Source organism: Cyprinus carpio, chromosome B6 (assembly GCF_018340385.1).
Source record: "Cyprinus carpio isolate SPL01 chromosome B6, ASM1834038v1, whole genome shotgun sequence".
NCBI lineage: Eukaryota > Metazoa > Chordata > Actinopteri > Cypriniformes > Cyprinidae > Cyprinus > Cyprinus carpio.
In genome coordinates this window covers 25202533-25218260 of record NC_056602.1, presented here as the reverse complement: position 1 = coordinate 25218260, position 15728 = coordinate 25202533, and the positions used below count along the sequence as shown (strand labels likewise).

Sequence of the window (15728 nt, the reverse complement as noted above, 5' to 3'; positions counted from 1 at the left end):
AAGAAAAACTGAAATATCTAATGGTACTAAGTATTTAGACCCTTTACTGTGACACTCATATATTTAACTCAGGTGCTGTCCATTTCTTCTGATCATCCTTGAGATGGTTCTACACCTTCATTTGAGTCCAGCTGTGTTTGATTATACTGATTGGACTTGATTAGGAAAGCCACACACCTGTCTATATAAGACCTTACAGCTCACAGTGCATGTCAGAGCAAATGAGAATCATGAGGTCAAAGGAACTGCCTGAAGAGCTCAGAGACAGAATTGTGGCAAGGCACAGATCTGCCCAAGGTTACAAAAAAAATTCTGCTGCACTTAAGGTTCCTAAGAGCACAGTGGCCTCCATAATCCTTAAATGGAAGACGTTTGGGACGACCAGAACCTTCCTAGAGCTGGCCATCCGGCCAAACTGAGCTATCGAGGGAGAAGAGCCTTGGTGAGCGAGGTAAAGAGAACCCAAAGATCACTGTGGCTGAGCTCCAGAGATGCAGTCGGGAGATGGGAGAAAGTTGTAGAAAGTCAACCATCACTGCAGCCCTCCACCAGTCGGGGCTTTATGGCAGAGTGGCCCGACGGAAGCCTCTCCTCAGTGCAAGACACATGAAAGCCTGCATGGAGTTTGCTAAAAAAAAAGCCTCCAGAGAAATAAGATTCTCTGGTCTGATGAGACCAAGATAGAACTTTTTGGCCTTAATTCGAAGCGGTATGTGTGGAGAAAACCAGGCACTGCTCATCACCTGTCCAATACAGTCCCAACAGTGAAGTATGGTGGTGGCAGCATCATGCTGTGGGGGTGTTTTTCAGCTGCAGGGACAGGATGACTGGTTGCAATCGAGGGAAAGATGAATGCGGCCAAGTACAGGGATATCCTGGATGAAAACCTTCTCCAGAGTGCTCAGGACCTCAGACTGGGCCGAAGGTTCACCTTCCAACAAGACAAAGACCCTAAGCACACAGCTAAAATAACGAAGGAGTGGCTTCACAACAACTCCGTGACTGTTTATGGCCTGAATGTCCCAGCCAGAGCCCTGACTTAAACCCAATTGAGTATCTCTGGAGAGACCTGAAAATGGCTGTCCACCAACGTTTACCATCCAACCTGACAGAACTGGAGAGGATCTGCAAGGAGGAATGGCAGAGGATCCCCAAATCCAGGTGTGAAAAACTTGTTGCATCTTTCCCAAAAAGACTCATGGCTGTATTAGATCAAAAGGGTGCTTCTACTAAATACTGAGCAAAGGGTCTGAATATTTAGGACCATGTGATATTTCAGTTTTTCTTTTTTTAATAAATGTGCAAAAATGTCAACAATTCTGTGTTTTTCTGTCAATATGGGGTGCTGTGTGTACATTAATGAGGGAAAAAAATGATTTTAGCAAATGGCTGCATTATATAAAAAAAGAGTGAAAAATTTAAGGGGGTCTGAATACTTTCTGTACCCACTGTATATATAAGCCCTGGCTGCTCCATAGTTTATTCAGGGAGAATTCTACTTTTCACACTTCTGAGACTTTTATTACACCTGCCTGTCTGGGTGTTCTTGTTTTGTTTTGCTTTTAAGACGATAGCTTCAATATTTAGTTACTTTTCCCATCCATTAGAGAAGCATCCAAGGTCAGAAGCTTTCCTGAATAGTATTCGCATCACAGCATCTGATACTATTGGAAAATAATGGAAGAAAAAAAATCACGGTGTTAAACATAAACAAATTCTTTATAAAGTCTGAGGTTTAATATTACAATACAATGGATTTTAGCCAGTCCAAAAGTCCCAAAGCTGATAAAATAAATGAAATTATCATATAATATCATAGGAAACATATATGCACAAATACTACTTAAATAGCGCTTTTTGTCATTTTAGAGCCATATTCAGTCTAATACCTCCATTAGCAGAGAAATCAGGGGTGGTTTTCCCACGAGTTCGTTCATTCCGAGTGCATCCTGCCTCTCACTACAGTCATGTTTGCTCTAAATAGCATGCTGTCCCCACCCTCAAAGTGTCAGTAGTGTTTTATATCTCACATATGCACACATACACACACAAACACATACACTCTCCTCTGAGCCTGCAAAACATGACTGACAGGGGAGATGTCATCACACATGCTGCCGTGGTAACAAACAACACCAATCAGCTTCCTGTGCTGTCGTCTACAGACTGAGGAGGAAAGGAAACAGCCCATGAACTGAAATAAACAAACTCGCTCCCATCCAGAATGGCATAAAATATAGTGCATAATCCAAATACAACATTACCTGGCCTGTACTAAATGATCATTTATTTTTTCAAAAGTTTTCAAATGCAACTTTTAGATTTGAAGGATCTACACCTCCGAAGGCAATATGTTACGATGGTTCATCGAAAAATAATATTGTAATTATTAAATCACCCATAACAAACACATAAGTTAATACTTTTCCAAGGTCCAGATTAGATCGCCAATCAAAACCATCATAAAACCTTCCATGACCACTCATTCAACTACACCATTTCGGGTCAAGGTGAAATATTGCAAGTACTAATTGTTAATCGGCCAAATTACAATGAGTGTTGAGCTAAGCTGCCGCCAGCCAGGGGTGAAATATTACAATTATGAATTCTTAATAGTCTAAATTACTTTAACTGAGGTCTGTTCAAGAGTCATTAACCTACTGTATGGTAGCTGCTGGTCATAATTAATTCACATTTGAGAACACCGCATCGCTCCCTGGCACTGAAAATTTTGTTTTGCATAATTTAACCAGCATCTCTTTTCAAGTAGCAACACTGGTCACTGTGGGTCACCAGACAGGGATTAAACTGCATGTAAGATATGAATGCTAAATGAATCACTGCAAACTGATATGTGTCCAGTTAAGAACGAAGCATGAGTTGAATTCTCAGTCTCAGACTCAGCCATTGTCTCACTCAGGGACACCAAGACTGCAAGGTCAAAAAATAAATTCAAGCAAACAGCACAACAATAATAACATGCAGTAATGCATGCTGGGAGCTTGCAGACCCTTAACCAATCTGTAGCACTGTTCAACAAGAAATTGTTCAGACTCTTTTAGGCTTGTTGGGACAAAATTTTTGGCAATATTGTTAGTCTATCATGTGCTATTATGTAGATTCATGGTAATTCAAATGTAAAATATAATTGCAGTGTACAAGATGAGTCATCAATATTTTTGGTTCATTTCCTGGCAAGAGAAAGACATTTAAAATTTAAATAGGTACTGTATATCTGCTCTATTTTAGGAGTACCCTAGCATACAGATGTTCTCTGAGCAAACTGAGAGGCTTATGGTGTAAGATTCTGCATCCAGGGGTAACAACCATTTAAGGCATATGCACATAAATTTTACTTCATAGATACAGGACTCTAAATTGATATATTATGTAGAATCAACACTGGAAATAAGACAAACATAATAATTTTTTTATTGTGGTTTCACATTGGTTGATACTGCTAAATTTGGTGCTAATATTACTGTTGAAAAACTGCTTTCTGAATTCAGTTGCTTTCATGTAAGTCAACATTCCAGTGCAACCATAAAATAAAATAAAATAAATTGTTTTACTCACTAGAAACAAGAAACATTTCTTCTTTCACAAAGTGTACAGATAAATTATGTTCAATAAGACCTAGAATTTGCTTGAATTGCTGAGGGATTGCATGCTATAAACTGCCTACATGGACGACTGATAGAATTCATTATAAAAAACTGTACAAGTAAAAAGTAAAACATTAAATTTCACTTGGGACCAACTACCTATTGTGGGTAACTAGCAGAACTTTAACATATTTGGGGTGAGGTGTAGTGGAAACTAATATAGAGAGGGAGGGAACCAACAACCCAAGAAATCCACAAACCCTTCGGAGCATCTTTCACAATAGATCTCTCGCCTCGTCTTCTTTAGCGAAGCATGCCTGCTCGTAAATGTCTTCCAGGATTGATATCATATTATTACTTGCACTTATTGAGTGGGTAGTTTCAAAGGGACAGTTATTAAAGCAAATATCTTTAATTTACGATCTGGGGCCATCAATCTGTTCTAGTAATAACAGCCAGGAATTCCTTATTAGAGTTGAGAGAGAAATATTGAGTTTCCTGATATATCCTCAGCTGGGTGAAAATATAACCATGCTCAAACCATGAAATGCGACTCTACTGGAGGTGTGCAAACGAACCGTGAGAAAAAAATAGTCTGCATTATCAGTGCCGCAGTTAACAGAGTGAAATCCAAAACTGATTGTGATTGAATGTCACCATGCAAAGGTATATGTGTGCATTCGAAATCACACGTTTGTTTCCATGTTTAGCCTTACTATGCAATATTGCTTTCAATATGATAAATATTTCTGGCATCTAGTAATACTAACTGACAAGCTATATATTAAATGGTATACTAAAATTAAAGGTATATTACAAGCACTCTTCAATAAAGAAAAGAAAGCTTAAGCCCACTTAAACTAAACTAAAAACCAAACAAAAAGAAAAATACAACAATTAAGAATGTACAATATGTTTTGCATTTACATATGATAATTTTTTCTCTAAAAATCTTACTTTCTACATAAATATTGTATACTAATAATAAAAGCTAGACAGTCCAATAAAATATGTTTCATGCAAAGTGGGTCTTGCAAACCAGAGTTGGGTCTTTAACTTTATGCAGAAATGTCAATCTTGCATGAGATTCAGCCCCAAAAAATCCAAAGCTGAGTTATTTACCGTAATTCAGCCAGAGACTGAACAAACCCCACCTGTCACACTTATCGTCTCAAAATTGATGGCAAAAATTGCAGGGTCCTAGAACATATAAATGTGAGACTTAAAAAAAAAAAAAACTGCAGTGAGTAATTTTAAAAGCTTCTTGATGGCAATGTTAACAACGCTGTTCTCAGCACTGCCCGCTAGACCGCTGTCAGCACTTCTCTGCTAATTGCCTCCATCAATTAAAATCATTATGATCCCCTTTTATTCTGGCCAAAAATAGAAAAAATCATGTTGCTCGGAGTCACAGACTGACCGTCAGGGAGTCTCAATAGCTACTAATGAGATGCTACTCATGGGTGAAGTCTTATGTATGAGCGGGGATTACAGTATGAAAAGTCATATGAGCTATAATGACAAGAAACTAGTGCTGGAGGAACACAAGCTCACTTACTCTGACTATGATTTGAAAGAACAAAGGGTAAGTTAAAAAAAAAAACAAAAAAAAAGCTTAATATGTTAAATTGTTTCTGTATGCTTGCTTAAGCTTATATACTTCATGTTTCAGTCCAGTTTGATCACACCTTGTCAAGCTTAACTATTACTATTGCCCACATTTAAGAATAGTCTTTTTTATATCAGCACTTTTTACAATGGACAGCGTTTCAAAGCAGCCCTACAGAAAAATAAATAACAACATGGAAGCTCATAATGTAGAGACCAAAACATATCTACAGTATACTGTACTTCTGCTTCAAAAAGTAGTCACCCTCTACTTAGCTCTGCACAATTCTGGATGCTTTTTAAACTGCTGGCTGCTTTCCCTTCACTTCTTTCACCTTGTCCGTGTTGTCAAACAAATGGTCAAAATCACCCAAAGGCAAAAGCCATCTATGACAACTGAAACAATTATTACTTAAATGTCACATGCAGTACTCGAGTCAAACCACTTTAAGTCAAACATTTTGAGGACTTTGAGTCAAACATTTATGCAATGTCTGTCTGTCTGTCTGTCTGTCTGTCCTATATTATTTACTGTATTTCAGAATATCTTTTAGCATATATCTATCTGTCAGTCTATCTATCTATAGTATCTACCCACATAATCTACAGTGTCTATCTATAGTATCTATCTAAATAGTAACCGTCTAATCTATATTACCTTCCTAGTGTATTTTACAGTATATATTGTATCTTATAGAATAGAATCTGTCTATCCATCCATCTAATCTATAGTATATTGTACATTATAGTATCTATCATATATCCACCAAATAGCACCATCTAAACTATAGTGTCTATTCTATTCCAACAGTATCTAGCTATCTGTCGATCTGTTATCTATCTACAGTATAGTATCTATCCATTTAATCTATTATATCTATCTTACATCTATCTATCTAATATATTGCATCATATAGTCTCTGTCTATCTATCTATCTATCTTTCATCTGTCTGTCATCTTCACCACCTCCTCAAACATTACATCATGTTTTTAGCCCAGTATGCTGTGAAATGTGTTCCACGTAGTCTGGTGTACGAGAGGAAACACTGACCTGCCCTGCAGACACCAAAATGTCACAGTCCGAATGTCAAGATGTCTTCCTCCACTCTTTCCCTATTACAAGCTATAGCACTGAGGCATGCATCATTTCCCTTGCAGACATGCGAGCCCACTCTAGGTTAAAATTCAGCTGTCAGTGTCAAGCCAGGCAACATGTACAACAATATGGAAATTACCTTAAAGATGACTCTTAAAACCTTTAAAAGTTAATTTAACTGAACAATGCTAGCAAGAAACCTTATGTAATTTTTAATATCCACCAAGAAGACCTATAATACCTGCAGAGAGGTACAGTATCAAGTACCTCTTGTGTAGATATTTGATACTGTACTTGATCTGGTGTAGTCATGAAATCTACCAGCAGGGGCTAACTGCATCACGCTAAGAGACAAGCCTTGACAATTTGATGTCAACTATTATTTATTTGGACAAAGAAGGTAATTAAACAAATGCAAGCGTTAAAGTGTAGGTGGGTATGTGCAAGTTAACCTTGCAGAGTATTCTGATGATCTCAGTCTTTATAATTCAATTCAGTTTGGGGCCATATTTCATCTTAGCATCAACAGAACATTCTTCCAGAACCAGTTACATCTCTAACTTTATGACCTGCATAGTGTATCACTTCAAGCCCTGTATCTGAAGAAAAGAGACCAGCTGTCAGATTAAATCTGATAATCAGCTCTTGCGATGTGGTTTTCACGCCTCCATTATTCCAGCATGCATTGCAGAATCTCCCCCTGCAGCTACTGACTAACAAATCAGAAAGTGCTTGATTGCTGTGTATTAATATGGAGACGCATCTATTTAAGGAGACGAGGAGGGAAACATTCCATCTAATCAACAGTAAGAGATGATCTTATTGCTCTATTAATTTATATAAAGAGATTTTACATTGATGCAATGGCTCCTTCAAGATCACCAACAGGACAAAAAAATGACAAATAAATATTATCACAATTGTTTCTTCTAGACAGCACTGAGTTTAACTGATGAGCAAATGGAGTTTCCCAACATATTCTTCCAGGATCAAATTATCAGAGCTATTAATGATATAAATGCCAATTTTACAGTTCTTACTGTACAGTTGTCAATAGTATAACAGTAGCCCAACTGATTTCAAAACAGTGTTGCTTTTCCAGTAAGAATTTACTTTTTCCAATGACTAGTATTTTTGCCACTGCTTAACAGTCAAGTGCATTGAACATATTTGTTTTTTGTGTTGTTCTGAAAATAAACCTCACCAAATGTTGTTAGACTCATGCTTTAAAAAATAAAAAAATGACAATGGGTAAGAAATAATTTAACTCATATTGTGTCATCTCAATACTGTGTGAAAAATAACATATAATAATTTTATGTACAGTATTTATTTATTTTTGTTTCTCAAGTGAATTTATTTTCAAGTTAATATATTTTACTAACTTAATAATAAAGAGAATTAAGAATATTACTTTGCAGTGCATTTTTTAAAGCTAAAGACAAAGTAAAAAAAAAAAAAAAAAAAAAAAAAAAACACCTTAAAAGGATCAACATTTTCTAAGAAAAAAATCACATTTAAATTGGCCATGTTTTATTAACTAGAACCCTAAAACAACTACAACTTCAAGGCATTTCTGCTAGTTCTTAATTATAATTATTTATTTATTTATTTATTTAAGTTGCCAGATTTTCATCTGCTGCCATATCTCTCCCTCTTTCTCCCAACCTTATCCAGTCTCTCACTCATGACTAACTAATGAGTCCTGGCATTGCTGTTGTCCCTGTGGTGTTACTGGGCTGATCTGTGCTCTCTTAAGGGTGTGCTGAGAGGTTGACTCTCTAAAGCAGCAGGAGGCCCACACTTCTCTTAAACAGCAGGGCTAAAGAGGTTTGTTTACTGGGTAACACCTTGGCCTGACCTCCTCGAGCCGCTGGGAGTTACTCTGTGATTAGTTCTGTGCTAGCCTGGAGCCGAAGAACCGGCGTCGGGTAGAAAGCCACTCTCTCCCCACCACAGGGTGAATGATTGGGCAACTCACGCTGTAATCAATCACCCTTTCTACCTCCATCCCGAACATATACACATCCACCGGGAGAAGGATGGGGCCTCCTAAACTTGTTGCTATCTTTGTCACTGTGCCTGAAAAGCTGCATGATTTTATTTAGAGTCGGCCTTTGACTCGATAACAGGAGATTAATTGTCGCTGTTGCTTTGGTTGGTCCCCAATGGGTCTCTGTGGCTTTCGGCACACAGAGAAAGGATATACTCAGGTCTGTGTGTGTACAGTATGTGCTCAAGCATGCTACTGTTTGCCACTCGGCCTCTGTGGATGGGGCTCATTATTGCGATGTGTATTCACATCTTCCACCTTTTGCCCAGGGTTCTCCTTCTCTTTCACTTTGCTGCTTTCTACTTACAATGAGATTTCTGTGACAAGCCTAACACCTTCTCCTCTGGCGTCCCTGTTGGCCTGAAACTGGGCTTCACTGACCTAACTCTGCCCTCCCATCAAGACAAGAGACTTCAGAAAAAAAATCACAAAATGTATTTTTACAGTACTTTTTACAGTGTTTTATATCTCAATGGTTTCTCCAAGACAGGAGTGATGGGATTAAAAAGGAGATCAAATGAAAAACAGATCTCTCCAATAGCTTAGGGCTGCACGATTAATCAAAATCCATAATTGTGATATGGCTTAATGCAATGATCAAATCACAAAGGCTGTGATTTAATTAAATAAACACATATGCTGTAAAAAGAATCTTTAAGGGCTCCCTGTGGCTTTCTGCCAAAATCGAAGCATGATGTTTTTATGGTTTGAAAAAAAGATTAAATTAAGTATTAAATATTAGTATTGTCATTTTGAAGTTAATATAGGCTGTCTTAATGTAGGCTGCATGATTTAGAAAAAAAAAAAAGATTAAATTAAGTATTAAATATTAGTATTGTCATTTTGAAGTTGTACTGTAAAATAAAATGTTTTTCATATACTTATATTACAATAGTAATATTTCTTATTTCATTTATTAATTATTACTCATATTATTAATTTAAGTGATAAATATAATAGCTGTTTATTAGTTGTTGTTATTTTATAATAGTATTAATATTGTGCAGCAATACAAACAAGCACAGAAAATCTGTGAGGAAAAGCTGAAATTAAAAAAATTGCTATTAGATTTATTTCTCTAAATTATGCAGACCTTATTAACAATGTTTGTTACATTGTCAATATAGGCTGCATGATATAGAAAAAAATATATTTGTTAACACAAATCTCACATAAATCTGTTATCCACCTTCATTTTATAGCTTCATATTTTTGTTTTGTCAACAATCTGTGTCTCTTTGTAATTCTCTGAAAGAAATTTGAAAGAAAGAATCATAATCGAGACCCTGAAAAGGTCTCTGGAGCTTAAAAAGAGCAGCATATGGATATATGTCCAACATGAGAAAACAAGTGCAGATCTTTTTGTTTGTTTTTATTCAAGGTAAAGCCAAATGGAACATCATTTATCCACAAGGTCAAATGGATCGTTTTAAAAATGAGTGGCACAAGGTTTTTTAAAACCCTAGTACAACAAACAGCAAATACTATGGACTTCAGAAACTGGAGGTCAAGCTCATCCACAGCAGCCGAGTGGGCAAAATCTCAGCTGATGTTTCCGCTAATGCTTCCCATTATAGTTAATGTGTATATGTTTGCATGCAACTCACCAATATGGCTGCGATGTGTTGAGGCCAGACTCAGCTGACCCCAGAGAGACAGCAGACAGATGCCCAACAGCAGCAATCTCCTGCCCACACGCTGCAGCTCCCGCTCCCGCATCCTACAAACACACACACAAACCATACGTGTTTATACTTAAGAGAAGAAATTAACATACGATTCAATGACATATGGGAAATAACAGTCAGTAAACAGCTAATTTATCTTAAATACACTATCAAACACATGGTCATAAGTACCATGGTTTTGTAATCCTATCAATTGGTAATACTACAGTACTTGATATGATGGAAATTGGGGCTAGTTGTCACAAAGGCTGTATTCAGACTGTAGGCAAATGATTTTTTTTTTTTTCTTAAATCTGAGCTATTCTGTCAAACTGTCCATAATGTTAAAGTGCAAATGATAAAATCAGATTTATTTATCCAGACATAACCAACTTATCAGAATGAGCTGCTTTGGTTATGATGCAGGTGCTCTTACATTTGATGAGGCTTTCAAAACAGATGCAGGGAAAAACAGAGATGCATCATCGCAATCTCCAAATAAGCACCTGTTGAGTCACGGTGCAGAACTCAAGAAAAACCCAGCGATGGAAGTGGCTGGTATATATTGTAATGTTCTGACTTCAGCTTCGTTTGAATACTGTATGAATACTTCTGGCATTTCCGTCACCGGTTTTGATGATATCATTGTGTGTTAAAACTGTTGCAAAAGACGACTTGAAATCTTATTTGAGCAGCCAGATCATCTAGAATGAGACGCATCTGTAAAATTCTGAATTAAATCCAATGTAGTTTGAATCAGATTTGAAAAAATCCAATTTCATGTGTTTGAAAAACCCATCTGGATATGCAAAAAAACAGGATATTTGCTAACAATCTAAACATATTCAGGCAATAGAGGTAGGTTTTACTCAAATTTTTCATACAGTCTTAAATTGTGGAAGGTTGTCAGATACAATTTTTAATTATATAATTCATCATTCAATTTATTAATCACAATATTTGATAGCCAAAACAGTTGTTTGATATTTCTGAATGTTCTATTAACATTTTCATTGTTTCATCAATTGTATTACAGTCCAAAATTTAACTGAAAAACCTGTTAACCTGTCACTGTGACAACTTACCTCATATTGTGTAAATTATCAGGGCATGTTGTAACAAAAGGTCATGAAACGGCAATTTTGATTCTAGTTCACTTTAATGTAACACCATGCAACTTTTCTGAAGGGAAACATTCTCATTTTACTCTATTTGCCAAACAAAACATTTTATAGTTTCATCTAATTGGCTCAAACACCCAGAAAATAGCCCATTTACCATGTAAATGTCAAACCAAATATATCCCATTTTATTCTGAAATACAGTCAGTATAGTCAGTCAAACAAACGACTCCGAAACACAACATGATCCATAAATCCTCAAAAAGCGAGATCGTTTAGAACACTGCAGACACGATTCCAAACGGCCATTAATTTCCTCAAATATCACCCATCCTTCAAATGCGTTAGCGAGTGACACAATCTCGTTCTTTGCCGGTGGTCCGCTCTTGTCTGGAAAACACAGTAATCTTGATATACTATCAGAGGCTGCAGGGCAGTAATTCCCTCTCTGTCTTTGAGGGGTCCGGAGAGACCAGAACACACAAAAGCAATCATCGCGCCGCCACGCCAAGCTTGTGTTCTACTTGTGGAGGGAGGACAACAGCAGTATCACAGCCATCTTTTCATGTCTTTTGCCAGCATCCCTCCTCAAATTACAGCAAAGGCGGGCTTCAAATGAGGGGCTGTGAGTCTGCATGTTTGGCAGAGACTGTGCATATGTTCAGTATTCAGTCTGACTCTGGAGGTTTCTTTGTCCTTCATTACTCTACGCTAAAAAAAACACTGGTTTGGTTTTTGTGTCCACAGCAGAAGCATGTGAATAACCCAATTTGAGGATTTGATTAAGTCAGGTGTTTTATGAATCAGTACTATTGGATTTGAGGAAATCTGAGTTGCATTTTGCAAGCCAAAAAAGGACTTTAAACATATTAATGAACACTACATCAATATATACATATATAGTAGAATTAGATTTCTACAGAGGTGCTTACACATGCAAAACTGACTGCCACAATGTAGGGTGTTCTGGGTGGTTGCTAGGGTGTAGTTATGCAGTTGATAAGGAAGATTTCTTTTAGAATGCTGTTAAACGTTTGCCGGGTGTAAACTGTCAAGCCTGAGTAACATGCATACGCCACACAATCTCAGGTAACATTCATGTCTATAAGAAAACTACAACAGACTCTAAACTTCTTAGAGAAGCAATAACAGTGAAGAACACAAAAAAATGAAATCTGCGCTTTTTCAAACTTGATTAGAAAACGCAAGTCTTTGCACACATTGTCAGAGCCTCATAAGCATCATTCATCAAGCCAACGTCTTTTCTTTCTCTCTTTCCCTAGTGCTTTCTTCCTGCCGCCCATACGCACAATTAGCCTCTCTGCCCGCAATAACCGCACAAAGCCGATGGGGTTCACAAGCTTATGAGGTCGTTGACAAGTCACTGGAGTTGAGGTATTGAAAACACACACACTGTAAATAGCTGACGTCGCCCTGCATGCACCCAAAGGGCTTGCGCGTATTGATTGAAGAGAGACATGGGTAAATAGGAGCCAAAGAGGTCAGAATGTTTTTTTAACAAACCCAAGTGTGCAACAGCCCTTTCCTGAGTGGACATGTTTTGGTTTAAGGGCAGAGCAAACCTTCAATTGCATTTTATCGTGTTAAGAAACAAACAATGTAGCCTTTGACAAGCCCTCATGTCATACAATCAAATCCTCTGCTTCAAAACACGTGGTCTTATTATGGGTATGATCGAGGTATCTTGTTATTCATTTGGTCAAATAAAATACTATGCATAACATAAAAAATTATATGTGAAGCCATGCATTACGCAGCAGTAAACTTTTCGAACAGTTGTACAATAATTTGCATATTGTGCATAGTATACATAATATACAATGCATAAACAGTAAATGTATACAATATTGTTGAAAAGTTTGGGGTCGGTAAGCTTTTTTTCTAAAATATTCAAACTTTTATTTAGCAAGGAAGGACGCGTTAAATTGATCAAAAGTGACAGCTAAGACAATACAAACTGTTACAAAAAGACTGATTTCAAACAAATGCTGTCATTTTCAACTTTCTATTCATCAAAGATTACACAAAAAATATAAAGCAGCGCAACTGTTTTCAACAATGATATTATTCAAAATATTTCTTGAGCAGCAGATCAGCATATTAGAATGATTTCTGAAGGATCATGTGACACTCAAGACTGGAGTAATGATGCTGAAAATACAGCTTTGCATCACATGAAAAAATACATTCTAAAATATATTCAAATAGAAAAATTATGATAATAATAATACACTACACAGACGAAAATATGGGAGAAATAAGCATAGTATACTTTTCAAATGATCCAAAACCCATCTTTCCTTTGTGGACCCACAATTCTCTGCTACTACCTCTAAGGCAGTATGACTCACTTTTAAAGCACATAAACCAGAGGGAGGAAAGAACCAACAAGTTATTAAGTGGTTTCTCCCCTGACTCATCATCAATTTAAAACATTATACACCTAAAGGACACCAACGACAGCAGCTGATTGACAGCATTAAAGACACCAATTTATAAAATATATATAAAATATTCAAACATTTTATAAAATATTTTATAAAATATTCAAACAAGAACACGCATTAAGAGTAAAAGTGCAATTGCCAAACCACTCAAACGCAATAAAGCAAGTGAAGGAAAAAAAAAAACTCCTCCACCTGTTTTCCCCAAGAAGAGCGAATCACTTTCAAACGAGCAATCCAGCCCACCACGGCTGGCTAATTAGTCCCTTTGGAATGCCCCTCGTGCAGATGGCAAGATGTCTGACATATTTATTTTGGTCCTTCATGTCAAATCTCTCCTTTCTCCAGTTCTCCAACTCACCCTCTTCGTCTGAACGGAGGCGGTAAATGCATTTAATCCTGCAGATGTAGAGTCATACAAGTTCTCCAGACTCGCTTGACCTTGCTGCGTGGATGTAAGTGCGCTCATATGCAAGAAGCGAATAGAAAACAAAATTACAGAGCCGCCCAGGTAGGCGCGTTTCCCCACAGGGCTCGAAGGAACCAGGCACGCGAGGCACACGTCTGCCAGCTCGCCAACCGCAGGAGTGCAACTTAAGATCTAGACATCTGCTGGGTGAAGTGGGGAATCAAAGATGGAGAAGCTCTGAAAGGAAAGAGAGAGGGATAGAAGTGTACAGAGGAAGAAAGGAGGGCCTCAGGTGTATTTATGGGTCCACAGCAGCATTGATGGGCCTTGACAAGCAAGAGCCAGGAGGGGAAAACAGACATTTGGGCGCTAGGCAATTTCCACAAATAGGATTCAAAATGGGTCTGAAGTACTGTATTAGTTTCCTTTTTCGACAAATGCTCACTCAAACAAGGTACTTAACCTTCAAAACATGTTGTTCATCAAATCATTAGCTGTTTTATTTTCTATGAGGGACCCTATTAGCTTGTTTTTCAATTTAGGGCATTTGAATATAATTAAAGGGATAGTCATTCATCATATTTCATTCATCCCATGGAAGTCAAAGGGATCCTAAAACGTTTAAGCTATCAAAATTCTTCAAAACATCTCCTTTTATGTTCCATAAAAGAAAGTAAGTCTTACTGGCTCGGAACACCATGATGAAGATTAACTGATGACATTTAAAAAAAATTCTTTAAATGGATTATATATACCAGAATGGATAACATGGCTGCAAATTTGCCTAAATTAAGCTTTCACTTCATAGGAGCTAGTCTATTGTGAACCAAATGTTCAATTTTCTTCAAAGGATTTCGGCAACAAATAATTTTTAAATACTAGATCTTTTGTTTCTTGATGCTCCAAACAAAGAACAAGTAAATGAATGTGGACAATACACAAATCTATTTATCCAGAGAGCACAGTCAGACATCCTTGACTCAACAATACAATAAAAACCATCAAAAATGTCTTTGTCTTGAAGTTAATACGACAACATATGGTGGGCAGAACGCATTTTCTGACACTGTCAAACATGTAAAACAAGCTTTTTGGTTCAGTCGCTGTGAAAACTTCTATAAAAGCCAATATGGAAACTTCAAAGCTCAGCGTTTGATGGCAGTTGGTGAAATCAATTGAAATATGTGAAGATTTTTACAAATGTATTCAACTGTATTTGAGTTCAAACCAATATGCAAAACAATAGCTTTCAGTTGTTGATGTTTTAAAGGAATTAAAGTGGTGCAATCTGTTCGGCTTAAATGTTCATAGCATAGTTAGCTAAACATCTCATATAAAAGCCTATAGATGACCCGACCTCTGTTTTCACATTAAATGCATAATATGCAGAAACTAAGATTGTTCTCATCGAAAATGGTCTTAGTTTGTACTCTGGTTCTGACTCAAAGGACGATATCTGATGCTGAATGGTTTTTACTGACAGCTAGGTATGTCATACTCTGAGCGACTGGAACAATTTGTTGTTAAAAAAAAAAGATGACAAAAAGAGGAGAGAGAATGCAATATAGATACAAGGAAAAGAATTCTGCATGATTACACACCTGTATGAATGTGAGAGCTGAACATCATTTTCCTTGCAGCTTCAAGACAGGCTTTTCAAGAAGTGGTTGTTAAAATACAGGGAAAGCAAGTCGAAGTCTTGC

The 15728-nt window shown here is 37.0% G+C and overlaps 1 protein-coding gene across 1 annotated transcript in view; it reads right to left on the bottom strand.

Moving 5' to 3' along the window:
- Positions 1-15728, bottom strand: part of LOC109087827 (chemokine-like protein TAFA-2) — an 80230-nt gene that overhangs the window by 17486 nt on the left and 47016 nt on the right. Inside the window, exon 2 of the mRNA XM_019102024.2 lies at positions 9971-10083. Within this exon, the coding sequence (XP_018957569.1) occupies positions 9971-10082 (112 nt within the window). The 5' untranslated portion in view covers position 10083. The remainder of the gene's footprint in view (positions 1-9970; positions 10084-15728) is intronic.